Source organism: Ursus americanus, chromosome 13 (genome assembly GCF_024610735.1).
Source record: "Ursus americanus isolate L20-20 chromosome 13, mUrsAme1.1.p, whole genome shotgun sequence".
NCBI classification, from domain to species: Eukaryota; Metazoa; Chordata; class Mammalia; order Carnivora; family Ursidae; genus Ursus; species Ursus americanus.
Genome location: NC_142139.1, coordinates 54,957,162 through 54,980,992, shown reverse-complemented (window position 1 = coordinate 54,980,992; position 23,831 = coordinate 54,957,162). Strand labels below are relative to the sequence as shown.

General features: G+C 39.2%; 1 protein-coding gene across 7 annotated transcripts in view; it reads right to left on the bottom strand.

The window, feature by feature from the left end:
* The window catches only part of PALLD (palladin, cytoskeletal associated protein), a 396,356-nt gene that overhangs the window by 227,865 nt on the left and 144,660 nt on the right, over positions 1 to 23,831 (bottom strand). For all 7 annotated transcript variants that reach the window (XM_045798682.2, XM_045798683.2, XM_087866573.1 and 4 more), the window contains one exon: positions 1,530 to 1,708. In XM_045798682.2, the coding sequence (XP_045654638.2) occupies positions 1,530 to 1,708 (179 nt within the window). The remainder of the gene's footprint in view (positions 1 to 1,529; positions 1,709 to 23,831) is intronic.

Below are 23,831 nucleotides of genomic sequence, written 5' to 3'. Positions count from 1 at the left end.
CACACTAAAATTCACCACATTTCCAGCAATGCTGAAAGCAAATAAAAAAGCATTTAATTTTAAGAAGCTCTATCTGAACTTGGATTTCAGAGATATATCTGATCATTATTAGCAAACAGTTTTCTTATGCAAATTTAAGATTCTTTCATTGTATTCTAAAATGCTTTAAGAAGTTTGCCACACAGCCCCCCACCCATGACTAATACTGCTAACTTAAATTTTAAAGGTCTTTTTGTCATTCATTTAGCACTCTGAAATGTGGGACATGGTAGTTAAGAATATGGGCCTTGGAGCAAGACTGCCTGGGTTCAAATTCCAGGGGTGACTTTGAAAGAGTTGCTTTAACCTGAGTCTCAGGTTACCCACATATAGAAAAGAGATACTATTAATACCTCATAGGCTTACAGGGAAGTTTAAATCATTACGCATGAGTATATGCACATTTGTAAGTGCCATGTAAGTGTTACTTGTTCTATACAAAATGTTTGCTTTCATTAACAGGACAAGGTCCCTTGAGAGGCTCACAGATGGTTACATTCAAAGACAATGCAGACGATCCTTTAATTAAAAGTAAAAGTACATACTTTCAGTCAGCGGTAATAATTTCACTAAAACTACATTTTTTGTCAATTCTTGAAAGAGCTTTCAATTATGATTCATATCTTGCTTTCTTCTACCTTAAATAATAAAGAAATCTGGTGGACTTAAACAGTAAAAAAAAAAAAAAAAAAAAAAAGAAGATGAAGAATAAGGTAGTGGAGACCTCAAGGATTTTAGTCTTTTTTTGTACTTTACTAGTTTGAAAACCAACAAATTAATAGAGTATTCACCAATTTATGGATTTAGAACCAAATGTACACTTTGGCACTTAAAACATTTCCGACTTAAATTATTGGTATTGATCAAAATGCAATAATAATTTAAAACTATATACTTTCACATCAAGTTTCCTAATTTCCCACAGGCTGAGTCTTGTCAAGAACAAAAGAAATATTCTACTCTCTGCCTATCCCTTTTTAATACAACACTGATTCTTGAGGTTTTTTTCATACCTAGTGATTCCCAGCTCCTAAGTACATTTAGGAGGAATTAACAGAATCTTTAAAAAGAGGCAAAATTTTAGAATAAAAATGAGAACATTTAAAAATATTCAATCATTTAGCATTTCCATGAATGATCTCCTAAGTCATTTATAGTTAGACTCTATCTGGCTGATAGACATGGTATTTCAATATGTTCCCATTCTCTTCTCACTAGAGAAACCAAAAATAAGACACTTTATATTTTAAATAAATTCAAGTTAATGTAGCCGAAATGTTTTCAATTAAAAGGAATAAATATTGACATTAGACATAGTTGATGTATACCCAAGTGTCAGAACTGTTCAATTCACATAAAATTTTCAGGAGAAATGAGGTTTGAGTCACAACACCATTATGTTGTTTGTGTTGGAAAAGCATGTTCCCAGTGAAGCCAGACTCAAGCTCTCAAGCCGTTTCTAACCCTTTAGATCATGCACCTCTCCTTACCTTCAATGAACACCTCCGCAGACGTGGTGTCTGAGCCGCTAGGGTTTGTAGCCAGACAGGTATAGCGACCTGTGTCGTCCTCAAAGGCCTCCGCTATGGTCAGGGTGTGGAAGTCCCCACCCTCACTGCGGATCTGAATATCGGGAGTGTTGTGTAGCTCTTTCCCCTCACAGAACCATCTGCAGGCCAAATGGAGGTCAAAGGACAGGAGAGAAAGAAAGGAAATGGTGATGTTTAAAATAATAAAGCAGAAGGCTAATGCCCTGTAATAAGATGCTCATTTGATTAAAAACAAAGATCCATGTCAGTGTTACTGAAGAAAACGCTACATTTTAGACCGTGAAATTAATGACTAGACAATTCCCCCAGGTTTTCTTTGTAAAGCATCTTGTACATTTTATCAACCTTGAAATAAGGGATATTGTCAAACTTGGAAAGACCATGTGAGTTACAGAATAAAAGGAATAGAAATTCAAAGTGTCTTACAAAATGTTTTATCATAGATGCCCCTTACAACGTGATCATCCTTACCTGAAGAAAAATAGGAAATATAAACATTATGCTTAAAATATCTACTGTATCAAGGGGGAACGAGTCATCATGTTAAAAAATCATAGGCAGCAATATTTTTGTTGACCCTAAGACTTCTGATCAGCTGAGCAATAACAGATTTAATGCTTCCCACATTTCTGATATTTACAAAACTTCCTAGCAGACTGCCTGGCCTCTGTGAGGTAGGGAGATGTAGGTCGTGCTGTAATTCATTCTGCTGGTCAGCACTTTTCCTTCCCCAAACAACCAGGACCGCGGTGTAGGAGGCTGCAAGCTGCCAGACCATTTGAACGCACGCTCTCTCTCACACTTGCCTTATTCCCCCAGCACCTCAAACTCTCAACAGGACTTTTACAAAAAAAAACATGAAGCTGCCCTAAAACCTCCCCTAAATGTGATTTATTTTTAAAGAAATGTGTAGGAATGTGCCACTTACAACCAAAAGCACTGAGGTCTCTGGCACAATATTGTCCATTTACCTCTTAATCAGCACTCAGATTTCCTCTGAGTCTCATATTCTATAGAATTCTTTGGACTTTGCAACTTTTTGTAAAAATATGACATCAAAGATTAATGTTTTTCTGTATTTAGGTAGCATAGTTTAGGTATTTATCTATATTTAATCTGAAAATACAACCAGTTTCCTAATACTCCAGGTATTAACTCCAGAAACTGTATTAAAAATTAAATATGAGTTACTCATAAAAGAACAGGTAAGACTTTGGGAGTTAAAAGACATTTACCGCCACCACCCTGCCCGGAGAGCACCCTCTGTAATGCAACACATACCACTTCTGAGACGGTTGAGAAGGGCAGTATTTCTTCGCTCTGGGACATTTTATAGTTTCCTTTGTCTTTTTTTTTTTTTTTAAGATTTTATTTATTTACTTGAGAGTGAGCGAGTGAGAGAGAGCAGGAGCAGGGGGAGGGGTACAGAGAGAAGGAAAAGCAGGCTCTCCGCTGAGCAGGGCGCCTGGATCCCAGGACCCTGGGATCATGGCCTGAGCCGAAGGCAGTCTCTTAACTGACTGAGCCACTCAGGCGCCCCATTTCCTTTGTCTTCATTAAGTTGCACAGAACATTCCAGCCTAGAATCATCTCCTAGTTCCTTCTTGACAGTTCTCTTTCCACAGTCATAGACCAGATCTTCACCCATGAGAACTAATTGTGGATTAAGTTAACAGATTTTACCATCTCTAGTGAACTACAGATTCTTTCTCATCCTATATCAGAGTAAAGCTCTTCCCTACATACATCAGTCTCTAAACTTCAGATCTGTCATTGAAGCCATTCACATACCTGGCCCTGACTTTATTTTTTTTAATCATTTTCCTATACTACTCCCCTGTTTCTATTAAATATTTGCATGGATTTATGATTTCCTATGTAGTCCTCATGTAGCACTTGCCGACCTTCCTTTGCCTATCCTTTCTCTTCACCAAAGCCACCTAGGAACCACTCTTCTTTATAGCCCAGCTAAAGGCTCCTTCACCAGATTAAATTCAACTGCACATACGCTTGCTGGGCATCCTCAACGTGGAAGGCACTGCATGACGTATTACAGGTAATAGAATAAAGCCTGGTAAGCTCTGCAACTAATTGATGAGTGTCTTTATATTCCATGAAAAAGATACAAACTAACATGTGGAGGGAAAATAAAGCATGAAAAATACAATGAAGGTTTAAAAGAAGGGCAAGAGTAATTGCTTTGGTTCGACGTGCTTCGTAAGGAAACCACTGCCCACTACACAAGGGAGTGCGATGTCTTGTCCTCTAACTCCCGAGTCAGCAAACCTACAGGCCACAGCCCCATCATCTGTTTTCATATGGCCTATCAGCCAAAAATGGTTTTCATATTTTTAAGTTTTTGCGAAAAGTCAAAAGAAGAATTTGTGATATATGAAAGTTATATAAAGTTCAAATTTCAGAGCCTATCAACTTTTTTTAGGAGCACTGCCATGCTCATTCACTGACATATTGTCTCTGGCTGCTTTTGCACTACAGTGACAGAGGTGAGTAGCTGCATCAGAATATATGGTCCACAAATCCTAAAATATTCTCTATCTGGACTTCATAGAAAAAGTTTGCCAACTCCTGCTCTAATTTCTTGCTCCCCAAAGTGTGATCCTTAGGCCAGCAGCGTCAGGATCATTGGGGAGTTTATCAGAAATGCAGAATCTTGATACTCATCCCAAATCTACTCAGTCAGTTCAGGTCCTCCAGGTGATTCACGCGCACACAAAGGTGAAGCAGTTCGGGTCTATTAGGTTTGGAGGATACCATCCTACATCACCGAGTCCTGGCTCTCCCTCTAAGTTATTCACTTCTTTAATATAGCAAACATATTTTATGCATCTTATACCTCTGGTCCCTTGCACATAAGGGCATGTAAAATTATGTTGTTTCTCCTACCTCTGTACTGAACAAATTTTAACATCTTTCATTTTACCATTGATCACATAGCACTTTGTGACAGCTTCTGTATTATTTCCTCACACCATTCTTTGAGGCCTACTAGATTTATGCTTTATTTTCCCACCTATGAAATAGACTTCTTCATTGCAGAAAAAAACTTAACTTTTTTTTTATTGACCCACAGTGTATTGTATACTTAATGCTTTAAAAATACGATCTGTTGCTCGTTACTTTGGAATATGCTTCCCATGAAAAACCAAACAGTGAAGGATCTATGGATGAATAGATTTGGAAGATGCTATATGTCTCACTTCTGGATGTTTGCAATTCACATTTTCCTATTAAAGGCTCTGAAAGTCTTGCAGAGAAGAAATTTAACACTGTCTAATTTCATATTTACTCAACTCATTTGACCATGAGATTTTTTCTAATTTAGCATCTACTGACATTTTGTTCAGTCATGTGTATGTTGTAGAATGCTTTTCTAACAGACTTATCCCACAGAATCTGCAGTTTTCTAAAAATGAATTAAGATCAAATATAATCTGAGCAATGATACACATGAGGCTGAAGAAACTAATTGGTAAGCACAATAAAATACTTGAAATAGACTTTTAGAATGTCAGAAAGATTAAGGCAACAACTGCATTTTGTGAGACAGTCTAACACCTACTTTGTCTTCTGAAGTGGTTCATCCAGTCTTCCAACAATTGCATATGGTGGAATGGTTGGTGCTTACAAATCATTAGACTGATCTGGTTTTTGCTTTCTAAGCACTCATGCTATTTGTTCTCCAGCTCCATGAATAAAATTTAAAAAGCATCTCAGATTGTAACATACAGAAGACATTGTGCAGAGGAAAGATGAAATTTATCCAAATTCAGCAATAAGTCAAATAATTACCATGAGTCATTTATATTGCATTGACACTCTCAGGGAAAGTCAGATTGTTCCTGATATAAGTACCTGTCAAGTGACCAGTTCTATGTTGTTAAAATGTGGTAAGACAGGGTGTGACTCGAGAAGGGGAAAAACTGCAAATATTTAGATGGCAGACTCCCTGTAGCAACAGAAAGGGCAGCATGGTTCCTGGCCAATATTTAGATAAATGTGTGTTTAATTTATGATTGGAACCATTTGCACGTTGGAGCTAGCAATGGCCAAGCAAAGAGGCTCAACTGTGACTTTAGGAAAGTCAGCTAGTTTCATGATTCTAAGGTTCTTGGTGAAATGGAAGGGTTTTATATTTAGGACTGCTTTTAAAGTATTTCCAGAAGTGATACAGAAAATTCTTTGAAGAAAGATCCAAGTAATTAATGGCTTCTCTTCTATGAAATATACTAAATATAATAGAGCCTCTAAGATTCTAAGGACCCCACATTGGGTCCTTAAATGTGTCAATGGACTTAGCACCTTGTGTTTATCACTACACCATGGTACTTAACTTTCCACCTACTATTGAAATCAGTTCTTCATGTACCTCTCTATCCTGTAACTTCTTCCAGGGTAGAGACCTGGTCTTTTTAAACGTAATTCACTAAGTTAGTAAGTGTGCTGTATGTTCCAGCACAATGTTCGTATATGGAATATATTAACCGTGCCTTTTTATCTTCTGCAATTCTGAGGCTTTAGGCATCTGGGCCTTGCTGATCCCAGAAAGACTGCCCCTCCCAGGGCTAGCCAATTCTTAAAGATAGTAAATGACACCTTTGGGAACACCTTTCATATGAAAGCTCATCAGTCTGGAGCCACATCCCCACCACCTCTTGTATTGGGCTCTCCCACTCAGGTCCACTACTGTCCTGCTCTAATCACCCCAGAACCAGAGAGCAAAACACTAGGGGACAGCAGCCCGTAGGCCGCAGAGTTTGCTGCAATTATTCAAAGCAGCTGATCTTAAATGTGCTTACGCTGCTTCACCCATTTCTTCCTGCAGAAACTATGGTAGAGCTCTTGCCCATCTCTCCCTCCTCCCGCCCCCCAACCTTCCCGACCCCTTGTAGGAGGCTCCTGGTGATCCCCCTGTGGTCCCTCATGGTGTATCTTTACACTTGGGAACTATGAGTAGCAAACTATCTTTCAATGGCAGCCCAGTCCTAATCTGTTGGCCTCACCATACCTGAATAATAAAACCCACATTTTATTTATTTATTTTTTTTTATTAATAATGATTTTTTATTATATTATGTTAGTCACCATACAGTACATCCCCGGTTTTCGATGTAAGGCTCGATGATTCATTAGTTGTGTATAACACCCAGTGCACCATGCAATATGTGCCCTCCTTACTACCCATCACCGGTCTATCCCGTTCCCCCACCCCCCTCCCCTCTGTAGCCCTCAGTTTGTTTCTCATAGTCCATAGTCTCTCATGTTTCATTTCCCCTTCTGATTACCCCCCCTTTCTTTATCCCTTTCTTCCCCTACTGATCATTCTAGTTCTTATGTTCCATAGATGAGAGAAATCATATGATAGTTGTCTTTCTCTGCTTGACTTATTTCACTAAGCATTATCTCCTCCAGTGCCATCCATGTTGTAGCAAATGTTGAGAACTCATTCTTTCTGATTGCTGAGTAATATTCCATTGTATATATGGACCACAACTTCTTAATCCAGTCATCTGTTGCAGGGCATCTCGGCTCCTTCCACGATTTAGCTATTGTGGACATTGCTGCTATGAACATTGGGGTGCATATGGCCCTTCTCTTCACTACGTCTGTATCTTTGGGGTAAACACCCAGTAGTGCAATGGCTGGATCATAGGGTAGCTCAATTTTTAACTTTTTAAGGGACCTCCACACGGTTTTCCAGAGTGGCTGTACCAACTTGCATTCCCACCAACAATGTAGGAGGGATCCCCTTTCTCCACATCCTCTCCAACAATTGTTGTTTCTTGCCTTGTCTATTTTTGCCATTCTAACTGGCGTAAGGTGGTATCTCAGTGTAAAACCCACATTTTAAAGCACTGAACTAATCAAAGAAGAATCTGCTTACACACGAAGAAGAAAGGATAGAACAGATAGCTGAAACAGTACCTATTATAGCTTTTGCCTTGAGGTGTATACAGAGCGAAGTGCAACTCTCACCTGCTCATACTGAAGTGCATTTAAAAAGCAAAAAATTAAACTCAAAATAATCTACTTCAAATGAGGAAATCAGCTTTGTCCATTGTCCATTCTTCATGTAGCAGATCAAATACAAATCACTTTCTTATCTAACCTAAGAGAATCCTGGAGATTGAAAGTTTTGATGCAACAAAGTAGATGGATGGTTTTGCGAGGTTTCTTTAAGATCACACTTCTATCAGTTTCCTGGAAAGGATTCGAAACATTTAATATTCTTCAAAAAAGATGTGAACTTCAGGTTTGTTGATTAAATTTTGATCTGAAATTTTTCCTATATTAACTTCTGGTTGATAAAGATATGATACATATATATGTATACATACATACACACATATACACACACACAATATGGAATATTACTCAGCCATCAAAAAAGAGAAATCTTGCCATTTGCAACAATGTGGATGGAGTTAGAGTGTCTTACGCTAAGTGAAATAAGTCAGAAAAAGGCAAATACCATATGATCTCACTCATGTGGAATTTAAGAAAGAAACAGATGAACATATGGGAAGGAGCAAAAGAAAAAAAAGGAGAGAGGGGGGAAAAAAGCCACAAGAGACTCTTAACAATAGAGAACAAAATGAGGGTTGCTGAAGGGGAGGTGGGTGGGGGATGGGTTAGACAGGTGATGGGCATTAAGGAGGGCATTTGTTGTGATGAGCACTGGGTGTTGTATGTAAGTGATGAATTACTAAATTCTACCCCTGAAACTAATATTACACTATGTGTTACCTTACTAGAATTTAAATAAAAATTTGAAAAAAAATAAAGGAATTCAAATCAAAACCTGAAACCAATATTGTACTATGTTAACTAAAATTTAATTTAAATAAATAAAAAATAAATTCTGGTTGCCAGCGCAGCTTAGGAAAAGCAATACTGGTGTGACAGGTTACAATATTAGGCCTACAAAATAGGACAGACATAGGCTTGGTAAATGCACAGAACAGGTAATGACACTCTCCTCTTTGCACATCCTGTGGCAGACATCACTAGTTGATCTGAATATTCTTTGCCAGTGAAACCGGATGCCCCAGAATTCTCAGCATCGCTGTTTGGGCAGGGTACAAAGCAACTGGAGTTGAAGTCTAATGAAACACATTTGCCATGTTCAATGTGGTCCCTTCTTAGAAAGTTCATTCTCCCTTTCCTCCCGATTCTGGAAGCTGTTTCTGTTATAGGAGTGGGGAGAGGCTTTGGTTGAGAGAGAGCATGTGTGGAAGTACGTAATATAGCTGAGAGAGTCTACTCAGGTAAAATTCCACTTGAGGACACAGCTGAACTTTTTTTTTCATTCCATTTATTATACCTGGAAGCCATTGATCTAGTGGGTAAAACACTGGAAAGTCAAAATGCAATTATCTACATTCCCATTCTGTACTTCTAATGAATTTCAATTTCAAGCAGACCTTGACCATACTTCATTTTAACTGTAAAAATGGTTAAAATATGTAACTTCAATCTCGGCTAGGATGAGGACACCGTATTTGGGAACTATGATAGTCATAAGGATTTACATAAATTCAAATCAAGAGAGAGTGAATCTATACAATCAATGCCTATTATACGCCATGTACTTTACAAATATGGCGTTATTTCCCAAAAACCTTGTGAAAACCTAGTTTTCATTTTATCTTTAGATGAGGCTATTCTCATCTATGTATAACCTAGTTTTCATTTTATCTTTAGATGAGGCTATTCTCATCTATGTATAAATACAAAAAAAAATGGACAATTAAATCCAGATAATTTTCACAATTTCATTTTCTTCAATACATTTAACTTCATCTTTCATCAAATGTTTTATTATGGATAGAAACAGATTTTAACCAGGTTTACTGATTCTTCCTCTCTACTCTGGAGGAGCTGGTAAGCAACTATGAGATTGCCATGCAATGGGGAGCTGAGAAACAGCACTGAAAAATTACTGTAGTAAACCCTCATTCAAAAGAATTTAAGAGTTGTTCATATAGGAGTAAACCAGCTGACACTGGTTGTCAGATTACAACGTCATGAACAGGGCATGAAAGTAATCTTGCATTACTTATAAATAAAATGTAAAAGGGTTAGGAGATACAGTCATATTCATTCATTCATCAATCGATCACTTATCCATTCATCAAGGGGTTTATTGCACTTTGACTCGAATTCAGAAACTAATTGGGCGGACAGTTGTCAGCTAAATGGGGTTTATTTTATGAGACTAGTCGTGGGGCAAAGTAGAGAAGAAAACCCAACTACAGACCTAGGAAACACTGAATACACTTCATCTAATGAACGCAGGATCTTCTATCACATGGAAGCATGTACTGCTTTCAAAAATCTTAAAAGTCGTTACACCTTCATCCTTACACATGAAGCTTGCTCTGGATAGAATACTTAGGTTGAACTTAATTTGGTAGAGGGAATAACGTTGATGAACTTCACAAGCCTTGAAAATTTTTTTGTTCATGAAAGAGAACAGGGGGTAAAAAAAAAAAAGGACTTAGTATTTAAAGCTCTGTAAGATGGCACATTTCTTTATATTACCCTATGATGGGATTTTGAAATCTACATTGTTTTAATATATGTATTTCTTCTTGTTGCATAATGTCTTTTTCTCAGGATTTTTCAAACATTCCAGCTTAAAAATGAGATGGTGCCAAAAATTCAAGGATCATATTATGGCATCAGCAGGATATGGTAGGATTGAAATTCAAGAAGGTGTTTTACATAGAAAAGTTCAATATTTAATTGTTCACTTTCTACATTTCAAGGTGAGGTTAAATGTAACCTTTGATTTGGTCAGAGCTCCACTGCGGGAGGAGAGTGGCTCCATCTGACTGCAGTCACACCAACAGCTTGGTTGGGGATCAAAAGGGGTCACAAGGGTAACTAACTAAAATCAGGGGGATCGCAGCTGCTTCTGAACAAGTGGCTGCCTTTGAAAACCAACAATCGTTTCCATTCTTGGGCAGTGTAAGATAATTTTAAAACTGACCTCCCTGAAGTGACCTTCCTTTTTTCCTTCTCTTATGACCCTGGCAACTGGCCGTGGGGCTCAGAACTGCATTTTGGAGTGGGATGAACATCTGGGAAAGCTCAGAACACGCTGGTTCTCCAAAACAGGGCAAGATTGTTGATTTTTAGGACAATAATTCAACTGCTAAACGAAGGGAGCTAACACATCCACTGACAAAGTAGAATATCCACTACCCAGCATGGTATACGAATACTTTATGCTTAAAAAAATCACATATGGCATCCTTGGTTTAAGGGTTGACTGGTACTATCTATTCCATACTGTCATGTAACCAGAAATACAGATATTATGACTGAAGGGTTCAGTATCTTTCTCTTTTTGAACCACAGCTATGTATCGTGGAAATTTTCTGTGCCCTGTATTTTAAACATGAACAAATTTTAAAATGAAAAAAATCAACATATCAAATTTATGAAGCTTCATCAATGAATCTTGGCTAATATTTTCCAACTCTAAGGAAAACGGTCAATCTTGGGAGTCCGTTAATAGAACAATGAGATGCTTATTAAATAAAACTTTTAAGAACAGCCAAGTTTCTATTTTCTCCTACATGTCACTTTCCTTATGCTCACGGAGAAACAAAGTTACGTTGAAAGATGTAGCTTTATGTTTGCTTCCCAACTCCACTGATTTGTACTTTCTAGAAAAATTTATCTTCAAAGGAATATCAATGATCACAGGAAGGCAAATTTAGCCCACAGCTGCCCCCTTCTTCCTAAGTGCAAGCTAGCACATGACTTCACAGAAACACATGACTGAAGAAAACCGAAGGAACTAGTTTTTTTAACTGCTGTTATAATGGAAATCGAGGGTTAGGAAGGAGACCCAAAAAAAAAAAAAAAAAAAAAAGCACACACACAAAAAACAAAAAAACAGACATATCAATGGTTCAGCAAGGGTTATATTTTCCAGGTGTTCCTTTCTCCCAAAGGAACAGCAGTGCTCTGCCATGAAATGGAGAATCACCAAAATTGGGAACTTATGCCCAAGGTGAATTTTATTTATGCTTAAGCTTGAAGTCAGGCCATCTGTAAATATTGCATTTCATACATCCTCAATTAAACACCAATTAATTTTTATGGAGTATCTTTTGTCTTGTCACCAAGTATTTCTTAATTTTTTACATGTGTTCACATTAACCACAAGACACACCATGTTTATTCTGTCATGTGGATTTATAGGCAGAGCAAAGTGAAATTAGTCCTCGTCTAAATTTACTATGGCTATAATTTCATGACTGCTTAGCTCGAAGGCCAATAGTTAAATTTGTGTGGACAACAGATGTACTTTAACCTTCTAGTGGAAAAGAGACCAATAAATAGATTGACTTTTTGAAATTCAAAGCCCAGGAAATGACAAAATAGCCTTTGAACCAAAACCAGACTCATGTCTACCAATTCTTTCTTCTCATAATCACTTTATCTCCTATGAAAGAAAGATAAAACGGGGGAGGGGGGAGCAGCCCAAATAAAACGGAACTTCTAAAATGACTTCATCTTGTTTTGGCCATAAGAGGTAGCTTCATATCTGGACACTAGGAGCATGTAGTGTTTAATCAGTATGCCTAAAAAACAGCTATAAACGCAGGCAAGTAGAATCTACAACTAAGTATTTGTGCTGCTGAAGCTGTTAAAATCTTAGATTGCTTTCAGTATTTTCCATACTGGTGATGTAGTAGAAAGGACCTCGGGGCTGGGAATCAGCATCCAGGGTTCTGGTTTTTACCTGGTCAATAGGCCAGCTAAACTGAATGTAATCCAGTTGTTCTCTCTTCCGGAGCTTTAGTTTATGTGTGAAATGTGAGGAATGAACTAGACCAGTGTTTCCTCAAATGTGTCCCAAGAAGCTAGTTTTGCAGCAAGTTGACAGATACCACTGAAAAAGGATTCTTTGGCCCAACAGGTTTATGGAGCAATGGATTAAACGAAGTTAAACATCTGCCTTTACTACAGCACTTTCTAGAACTTTGACCATGCCGATACACACCACACTTCCAAGAGAGAAAAATGGCAGGCATCATTCTCAATCTTATTTGACTAGGGAACACATGTTTTGAGAATCATGTTGAAGGATTAATGTTACATGGAACATATTTTGGGAAACACTGGGTTGAATTATCACTAAGATCCCACCTAACTCTACAATAGTGACATTTAATACCTGGCCGACATTTTACAACTACCTCATCCAGTGCTCATGACAGACATCAGTAACACGGCAAAACCTTCTTTCCCACTGGCCCCGGACTTAGTTTTAGAGTCCATCTCAATGGTGCTCCGGGCAACCACTACCAACCATTTAGATAGAGCTGACCTTTGAGCTGAAACATAATTGCCATGCCTGATTTAATTGTCTATGTTTATGAATTATTTTTAGACAGGAATCAATGTGAAATGCTGATTGCTAACCTCCCATCTAACCTTGACTGTTAACTCTAAGAATTTTCTGTTTTTCTTTCTTTTTTGTACAAGCAGCCATTTTGCCATGGCACATGGAATTACTGGGGTCTTCCCCCATCCCCTTTGGAAAATGCTCAGTGTCGATTTCTAAGATGACGTTCAAGTCAGGTCATTTCTGAGAAAGAAACAGGCTACCCTAATTACAGGAATCAATGGGGACCGTGCCAGGTTAAGCCAGAATATACTTCACTGCAAGAGCACCTTGAAAATGTGATTTTGGCTTTAGTGGATATTTTGACTCTCCGCAAATGTGATTCATTCCCAGGAGTAGACAAAAGTAAATTTCACAGTCTAGAGGGGGGGAGAAAAGGTTCCCAACCTTCCTGTCACTCATTCACAAATTCTTGTTACACCTGTTATAAAATAGATTCATCCTTACCAACTCTCTATGCAGGCGCACAACTAAGTCAGCATGACCTGACAAGTCACACTTCAAAGTTACCTATACTGTGAAAATCTGTACTGCATGTTTCCAAGCCTTCAAAGCGTTGAGGGAAAGAATGGATTAGAGAGGGAGCCTGAGACTGAGAAACTGCATACATAAAACAGTGAGAGGTGCACATTCAGCTATTTTGTTGTTACAGTTATGGCAGGTAATTACTAGCTATTGTTGTAACTTGGGAGTGCATTCCAAAGGAAATAAAACGGGAGATGTTTTATTAGACAATGCTGTCGGTCTCCTAGGCTTTGGAACTTGTCCATTGAGATACAACGATTACCTCAGAATTACGAAACCCAAAGAGGACTAAAAGCAAAGTATGGCTAGGGAACAAGTCCTCTTGGTGTCTTCAGCTCGACATCAGTACCGAAACCCACATTAAAGAGGTCGTGTATGGACTGCTAGCAAGCCTGCTAGTGATTTCTTTGCATTTGACAAGCAATGACATTGAATGCAACTTTTCCCTCAACCATGGAACATCTTTCCCCCAAATCAAAGTACAGGAAATTTCATCTACAATTTTTCTTAGTTTATCAGTACCTTAATTTCTTGCCTCAATTGTGTTGCCAGCTAATCACAATTAGGGGTAAGGGAGGAGAAAATAGATGAAAAGTGGGGATAGAAAATGAAGGGAGAATATCCCTGAAAAAGCTGCAACTTCAGAATTTGAAGGGCTTTGCTTCTCTCTCCTCTCCTCTCCAAAGGAGCCTCCCGCTAACACTGTGCTGGTTGATGAGGCCCCAGCAGCTGAACCAAGCTCAGCAGGCAAGGGTGGCTGCTTCAGCCTCGCACCACATTTGGTGGACCAGCTGACTGAGGCGCAGGGGAGCTTGGTGGCCTCCTCGACATAATGTTCTGGCCCTAGTCTAGTCTAACGATGTTCAAGTGTGGCTGGTGTGGTCCCCTAGGAACGGCAGAACAAACACGAAAAATAGAGTGTGAGTGCAAGCAAAGTTCAGCCATACACTGGCCTTGTCAGTCAGTAACTACATACGGAAACTTGTTTGCTTTCTTTTTCCAAGATTTTCCAAGCTAACTCACGTCAAAGCCACCCCCTTTTGTCAATGCTTTTCCCTTGTTCTTATATTGTGTTCCTTCTACACATCCACACTTAGAGGCCAGCTTTCCAAGAAGAGCTTTAATAAATGAAATATCCAGCAAGGAAGGAACTCTTTGAATTAGACAATGAGAACTAGGTATAGAAGGAATCCTATTGCTAGCAGGCACTGCTCATGTGCCCCGCACCGACTATCCTATCAACTAAATAGCGAATGTTTTCATCCAAACATGAGTCACATTTTATACACACACACACACACCACCATACCATGCACCTACACACACACAAAGCTGAATTAAACATCTGACCTGCTCCTTGAATCAATCTCCTGAAAGAGTCTCAAACACCCTGCAAATGCTGCTTTGCAAACCTCCTTTCTAATTCGGATTCACACAGGTAATTCTCTAAACAGCATCTGTCCTCCTCCCAACAATTTGGATCAAATACATACTTGTGAGTTTGCAGGACAGTGAGCCATTTCCCAAGAAAGCTGTCTCCACTGCTTCCCCTCAGATCCTGGGTGTGTGGAGCTGGAGCTGGAGCAGGGAGGGGCCTCAGGTGTATGAGCAAGAACAGGAAGTGGGGACTAATTATACCTTGTTTTATTTGGCTATTTGAATAACAAACAAACTGGCATGTTTCATTTCAGTTGGTTTTTCAGAGTGAATAACCTCAGGCTGGCATTGCATTCCAATTAGACTTGGGTTTTTAAAGTGTTAAAATTAATGTTATGATTGGATACAGACTTAAATCTTTTTCTTTGAAAAACAGGGATTTTCAGGATGAAAGGAAGCTCTCTTTTCTGATTAGAATTAGAACACCCAGCACCTGACTGCAGTCCATCAGTTAGTGTTTATATCCTGCCTGCCCCAAAGCTACCTTGATGGCACAAGACACAACTTTAAAAAATTGGCTGCAGAGGCTTTAACACTTGGCAAAAGACACAACCAAACTAACCTCTGAAACTATTATGTGGTATGGGATGGGGGGCGGGGAGGCTTTAGCATACGAAATTTGCTAGGTAGAGGGAATTATAATAGTTCCTTTACTTGCACAGCAAATAAAAATACGTGTTTTTATCATTTTAAAACGTCACCCATGATACTGACTACATGTGTTTGCTGTGCCTGAAAAGAACAGTATGTCCAAAATTTATCTCGTGGAGTAGGATTTTCATTCTCAGAGCTCACTACATGTACATCAGGACATCTAGAGAACACGAGCTCTCCCTCAGCCACTTCTCTCTTGGGGGCTTGAGAATTGCTTGTGACAAGGAAGAGTTCTGGCCAACAGTTCACTCTTTCCTTGCAGGCTGTGTACCCTGTGAGAAAGCCTTTCTACACTACTTTGTCATTTTCACAATTTGTAGATATTGGGAAAATAAACATTACTCTGTGCTAGAAAAACGTGGAGGGAGTTCATGCTACATGTAAAAGCTGTTCCACACTTATCTCAATTCTCTCGAGCAAGAATACCCTAGAGTCCCTCCAGATTTTAATATTCCACTGATCCGTAGTTTCTCCAGGTTATTTGAAGGTAGGCTTAAAAATATTTGCCCAGGCACTGTGTTATGTCGATTCTGAAGGATCTAAAGAAATTCCCTGAGGTTTCTTATGACTAAAATTATTCCATACGCCCAAAGATGGAATAGATTTGAATCAGTGAATTCCCTGTCACTGGGTATGTTGAAGATGGAGGAAAATAGGCAGGAATCTTGTAGAGGGAATTCAAGAACTGGATGGATAATTGATTCAGAGTCTATGACGACTGGTGCCATGATCTTTCTTTTACCAAGCAACTGCCAGCTGACACATGAAAGTGGGACAAACCATCGAATGCCTGGCGTGCTGAATACTAAAGAATGGCATAATCCTCTTAATTATGATGCATTTACTAGATTAGCCTAATTTAATCAAGATAATTCTTGAGGTTTCCAAGGGCTTTTTAATTAGGATGGTTTACTGCAGCTGTATTAGCTGCTAAATGGAGCTTATGTTCAGTACACAAAATGCTACATTTCCATGTTTGCAAATGGTCACAAGATGTATGGATATTTTTAAAATATTTATTTGAGAGAGAGAGAGAGGTGCAAGCACAGGGGGGAGAGGGAGAGAGAGAATCTCAAGCAGACTCCACGTTCAGTGTGGAGCCCGAGGCAAGGCTAGATCCCACCACCCTGAGATAGTGACCAGAGTCAAAACTAAGAGTTGGACACTTAACCAGTATGTCAGCCAGGCACCCTACAAAACATGTTTTTAAAAACTCATTCATACTTTGTACAAAAACCTGAGTCAATAGGTGACAGAGTATTTCCTCTAAAAGACTCTACATTTAACCTTCATCACTAACTTGCTTTGTAGTAAAGTTTCTACTTTTTCTTTGCTCAAGTTCACATTTTAGCCTTATTTCATCGACTGTAGAACCTCTAAAAATGTCTGTGTTAGATAATCATGTACTAAAACGCAAATCCAATGAGGTATAATTGAAGTTTTCAAAAGCACATTTGAGAACTTTCAAAGAAATTGTTAAAATTCTGTCATTTAACTAAATAATTATGCATTAATTATGCAAAATCATGAAATTTTGCAAATATGTTTTGACAGTTTTCTGAACATCCTCCCTTTTCCCCCATTTTTTGATATCTTTGGTATTTTTCAACATTCTTCTTGGAAAACAATCACATCCCACCCAAAGAGTGAAGAAAAGTCATGATCTGTGTGGGGCTGGCACATGCATAGAAGATTCTGTTGGGAGAGAAAAGCACTGTTCTCTACAGAAGGAACTCCCTGCCACGCTCATGCTGTGTATGAGTCTTCACAAGCCCCATCTGCTTCCTCCACATTTCCACCCTCAGATGCAAGCCTCTGGAGGAGGAGCTGGCCTTTCAGCTTCTGTGTGGTGTTTCACCTGCCTCTATCCCATCAGGTATTGTCCGTTCTCCGTGTTGAGAGAGACCAACAAAACAAGACACTGTAAGAAAAGCAGCCCTTGAACTGGTTGTGCAGAATCATTGTTTTTAGCTATTTACTTTTGTCCAAAAGCAACAGTCCTGCATAAGATATCAATATACATGATATGCAGATATTCGATAATCATGACCTCCCATTTTTCTAATCTACCCTCACGTCACTGAGGAGGAGTAGAAATTCCTCCCACATACCCCACCTCTTCTTCTTGTAAAGAAAGCATCATTAGGATTTCTAAGTGACTAAGAACAAAAGTACTAAATAGCCATAGAATTCTAGTCCAATTAGAGATTTTCTGGCCAGTAACTAGAGTTAATTTTGGACATTACAAAGAAAATATTAAATCTGTTGCCAGGTCATTTACTGCAATGTTAAAAGCTACAAGAATGAGTTTGCCCAGCACCCTGGAGTCTAATAATGTAATTGTAACTAGTGCACTGAGGAGAAGGAACGGTCTTCTAACACTGCTTTAGAAGTGATTTATTGATCCCTACACAATAATTCTTCAGCAATTCATAGAACCAGAATTTATAGATTTATTCCTAACTTCAGGAAAAATTGACTTCACTCTTGAACCCTTTGCCTTCTTTGCATCAATCTCTGAATTGCAATTAGCTAAGTTAAATAGTGATCCTGAAAAAGCATTCCTCCACCACTCGCCCTCAACAAAATGTATACTTTACATAAAGGAGGAAAGAAAAGGATATTCAGACAGCATTATCATACACATATGATTATGCAGAGTTTGTAGGCTTCTCAGTGGAGGTGGGTGAAGGAGTTCTCCAAGTTGGGAGCTATATGAACATCTAAAAGGAAAATGAATACATTTAAAGTATAAGCTAGGACTCCTATAAATTGAAAACTGCTGAAATTAATAGGGGAAAACAAACTAGCATGACCTTTTAAGGATCTGGCACCACTAACATTTAGAATACACATGCATTTGACCCAGCAGTTTCACACTGGGAAGTTATGCTTTGTTATGTTCATACAAAGGCACAAAGACACATGAAACACATATGTATAGGGATGTTCATTTCTGCACTTTTTAAGTAATAGGAAAACACTCATCTTGCCCTAAATGCCCATCAAGGAGGATAAAAACAGCAATTCCATTATGGTATTCCACACAAGGAAATACTATGCAGCCTTTAAAAGTAATGTTAGGTGAGGCTGTCAAAAATCACATTGTCCAGTAATACCGCAACAGTGTTTGATGGAACAGTAAACTTCTGGAGAGTTACTTATATAAGAAACTTAAAACTTTGAAGTTATATTGAGAGGAGGAATAGAAGCTGAGGGAAGATAGAAAAGTTTCGCTTTTATCTTGGAGCTTCCTGTAGATTTTTTTTTTTAAACCACAAGCAAATATTACTTTATAGATGTTAAACTTCTGTACAAAAATGAAACCTATAGAAAGGCACAATATTTGAATACCCAATCTATGCACATTTTAAAAGCTTTAAAAAATATGCTTTTTAGGGCAATTATGTTCTATTAAAAGACACTTGCATTATCATGTCATCATTCATCAACTACTGGGGTCTTTTAACCCCTATTTTATTTGTACCACCTCATAAAGTTGTTAGGAGGATTAAACACAGCGACACATGACTAACTTTTGGCTCGGGGCTTGATTCATTTTACTCAAAAAGGTTAGGCAGCTGTTATTTCTTACAAAAGCTAACGGAAGGGTACATTGTGAGGGCACAGAAAGCAACTTAAGAGAAGTCTCTGGATGGGGACACCTGGGTGGTGCAGGTTAATCGTCCAATTCTTGGTTTCGGCTCAGGTCATGATTTCAGGTCCTGAGATCGAGCCTTAAGCCTCTGGCTCTGCACTCAGTGCGGAGTCTGCTTGTCCCTCTCCCTCTGCCCCTCTCCTAGTGCTCCCTCTCAAATAAATAAAATCTTTAAAAAAAAAAGTCTCTGGATGTATGCAGGTACATATTAGTCTACTTTTGTTCCTTTTGTTCCTATTTGAGAGCCCCTCCTCTTGATCTGGGTTATAAATATGTTTGTAACATATGCCCTTATTCTTTTATCTATCTATGAAGATTTCCACTGCTATGAGAGTCACTGTGTACTTCCTAAAATCATAGTCACATTAAGAATTAAATGGACTTGATTAAAGAACACAAATGTTAGCATGTTGTCCTAGACACTTAAGTATTTAATCCTAAAATTCGATCTATTAACGCAAAAAGATACTAAAAAAAAAAAAAACAAAAAAAACAAATTCACAACAGCCAGGGATTATCTCATCTTGCTTCAGACGGTGGGTGAAAAATATCACAGTGGATCTGTAGAATGTGACATGTTAGGGTTGTATTCTGTTGTGTTTCCTTAACGACCAAGCAATAGCTTATAGGAAAGTTCTTGGCTCTGCTGAGTCAGTGTCCCAATAACAAAATGCCTTTTAACCCTGAAGTGATGCTTGCAGAGGTCAAATGAACCTAAGGTCCAACCCCCCAGCATCCTCTGAGTTGGATCTTGAAAATCTTTGCTTTATGAAGGAAAATGAAGACGTGGCTACGGAGGAGAAGACAACAATGTGTCTACACACACGCAGCGTTTACTCCAGTGGGGGAGAGGGACAATAAACACTTAAACTACCACACTAATAAAGTAATTTCAGAGAGGGTGGCACCATGAAGACAGCAAAACACAGCAAGAGCCATCCGAACTATGTTAGGTAGGGCCGCTGTGGAAGAGAGTGAGGTCATTTCATGCTACGGCAGTCCAGTGTTCTTCACCAAGACTGTGTAAGAAAAAAGACACCAGCACATAAAAAGAACATTCACGAAGAGACCTTGAAAGCAGATACTTGATTCAAAAGTGTTCATGCCAAGACATTCACTAATAATGAGCATCACGTCACCTATCTCCAAAGGGGCTCCTTTCCCTCGTTGGATTTATTAGGACTACCTAGTGAATCTCTCACCTTGTGGGCAAATGGAATTTACACTTTCTTTCCTGAAAGCATTCTCTCATTAATGTATACCCATAAAGACCAAAAAAATTTTTCACTTATGACTTACTTTAGAATTCAAGTCTCTCTCTACAGTGAAATGGCCCATTTTCTCCCACCGTTATGGCATAGAGTTCTAATTTTTCTCTCTCAGGCTGTAAAACAGCTGTTTCTAATGCACATGGCCAGACTTCAAGTTTAAGTGGCTATTACATTGTGAGCATTTCTGCAGTAGTTTTTACAAACTGTTGAGCATTCGCCTTCATCTGAAATGTCAGGGGGGCTCTGGTGAATCCGAAAAGCAGAAGAGAAGTAGCTTATAGGATTGTTGGTTAAGAACAGCCTCTGGTACTCTCTGGAGCATATTAGCTCTTCATAAGAAGCAGACAAACCAAAAAAACAGGATAGCAGTCATGTTCAGTCACCTTCAGAAGCTGTCAACAACCAGAGAGAAGGACCTGAATGGACAGAAAGGGAGACCAGCAAAAGGGGGAACGATGCGCCTTGTTCTAAGTGTACGATTTGAATAGATAAGGAAAATATATCCTTTTTAAAAATAAGTGATAAATGCACAGAAGTTCCTTAATCTGAGGAGTACACTGGAATAGAGTGATTACATGCAGCGGGGCTCTGAAAACCTGCCTGGGCTTTTTTCCTCCAACTACTTCTGAGGCCGTGTGCCCCCCGCTCCATGTTTGCAAGGTCATTTTGCACACAGGCTTATTATTATTATTGGGACCTACTGTTATGATTTCCTCCACAGCAGCCTTAGAAACACCTTTTTCTTTAAATATTTTAATAACTAATCCTGATCTCTGAAGAAAAAAAATATATATATTCTACCGTAGTAACTGAACCAGAGTACTTTTTTATTATATTTTTATTGTAGTCAATACAATCTGCCAAACCTTTCTGAGGAACTTAACTAAGCTAACCAGATCCTTCTAAAATCTTATATGTCAGAGAAAATAATTCTGATCTTTATTTTTCAAGACTTTAAGGATTTAAAGGCTACTGAGTTCAATTCTTTTCATATTTGATGATTAGTGTGGCACCTTTGAAACTGGTTGAAGGAATGCATGAGAGAACACACACCATTTTTCCTTTTGAGTGGCGGACCTTTTCATTTTGATTTTTCTTTCTCAAACTGTTCTTGCTATGCAAATTGAGGGCAGGCTATGTTTTCACAATATTTTATGCATAAGTATGGTTTATTGTATTATTAACATAAATGACTTAATTTAATAGTCTTAAGGACTGAGATCCTAGCATATTTATATCATTAGGTGGAAAGTTATCTATAGTTTTAAACTGTACCATTAGCAGAAAAGTATAAATAAAAGTTACGTGTTGTTCAGTGCTCTGAATTCTTGAATGATGAGACTTACATAGGTATCCCGATCTTCTGAGACTTCATAACGTAAGACATCGCGGCTGAGATACTATTTATTTTGTGGCAAAGGGAAATGGGCTGTTTCTACATCATTGCTTGGAGCCATGGAAATTAATCTTATGCCACTTCTATCAAGGGGAAACCGGAGGCCTTAAGCAATGTGGTGGCGGTGGGCCAGATCTTGATTCATTCTTGGAAGCCTCATATACACCATTTCACAAGTGATACCTGGAGACCACTTTAAGCACATTTCATTTTGGTGTTAGCATTGGTTCTGCAGAGAATAATGTGTCAGGGGTGGGTGGTAAAGTTGTAAATAGGGACTGATGGACTGCTATCTCCAAAATTACAGAGCTGTGTGCTCTCCACACACTTGTCAAAGCTTGGCAACAGAGCCCTTGGCCTGGCCCAGACCAGGACTGGAGTCCTGCTGTGGAAGCAGATTGCTGGTGGCCCTGGAGTCCTCTGCACTGGTACTAAAGGGAATTTAGCAGCACTATTCTGGTCCATGGGTTCTACCTTGGAGTACCACCTCCCAGCTCTCCACAAGGAAGCCCCTTGGCGAGTAGGAGGTCGAGTGGGGGCAGGAGGGGTGCAGGCATAATATCTGGCACGGGACCCTAGCCCTTTCCCTTCTTCCTAAGTCTGTGGGTGAGGTGCCTACCGTCAGGGAGAGGTTGTGGAGGACCTGGGACCTACTTGGGTGAAGCTACATGCGGCCGTCCCTTGAACAGCAGCCAGGAGACCACTTTGTCGCCTGGTGATGAAGTTGGCTTCCTGCCCCAGTTTCTTCTTAGAATAGCAAATAACATACAAGGCTCAGCATCCCTGTGAGGTCGTCTCCTAGTTTTTAATAATTCCTTGTATTTATTTAGTGCCTTTTCCTCTCCCCTGAGCTAACTCTAAGAGTTTTCCATATGTTACTTCAATAATCCTCATTACAGCCCCGTGCCTGAGCTGGTTAGAAAACGGTGCTAATGGGGCCAAGGTCAGCACTCAGCCTCTCACGAGCCTCCTGTGAGCAGCCCCATTTGCACGGAGAAAATCTGTCTCATGGCCTCACTCTGCACAGCTAACCATAACCAATTATTTTTAAAAAGCTTACAAGAGGCCACAAAGATAACAGGTAATAATAACAACATTGAATGAGTGCTCACTCTGTGCCAGTGATTTTCTGTATTTTATCTGCTTATTATATATTAACTAATTCAGCTCTCCCAAAACATCCTTGAAAAAAGTACCCATTGTTAGACCCATTTTAAAGAAGAGGAAACCGAGGCCTAGGGAAGTTAAGTAACTTGCTCAAGGTCACACAGGAAATGGCAGAAGAGGGGTTTTAATTTCATCAGTCCGCTTACAGGGATCATACTCTGAACCACTGCTCAATGCTGCCTTCACGTAAGCGACACTGTGGGTGGCACAACTCGGAACACGAATTCCTTACCGTATCAGTACATTACACACAACTTCGCAATACAAAGCACGAGGTGGGGAGTTGAGGAAAGGGACACAGCTGACATTTAAAGGGCAGTACTAACGATACACCTCAGGTGCTGTGCCATGCACACCACAGGCGCGGTCTCGTGTAATCCTTACAGCAACGGCTGGAGATGGGTACTACTGCCTCCATTTTACAGACGAGGATACTGAGGGTCAGAGAGTCTAAGTAATTTGAATAGGGATATTTAGTTGGAAGAGCCAGAATTAGAAAAGAAATAGGTCTGCTTTTTTTTTGTTTTGTTTTTTTTAGATTTATTTATTCATTTATTTGAGAGAGAAAAAGAGAGCGTTGGGTAGGGAGCTGGAGGTGGGACTCAATCCCAGGACCCTGGGATCATGACCTGAGCCAGAGGCAGACGCTTAACCGACTGAGCCACCCTGATGTCCCTGAAATATGTCT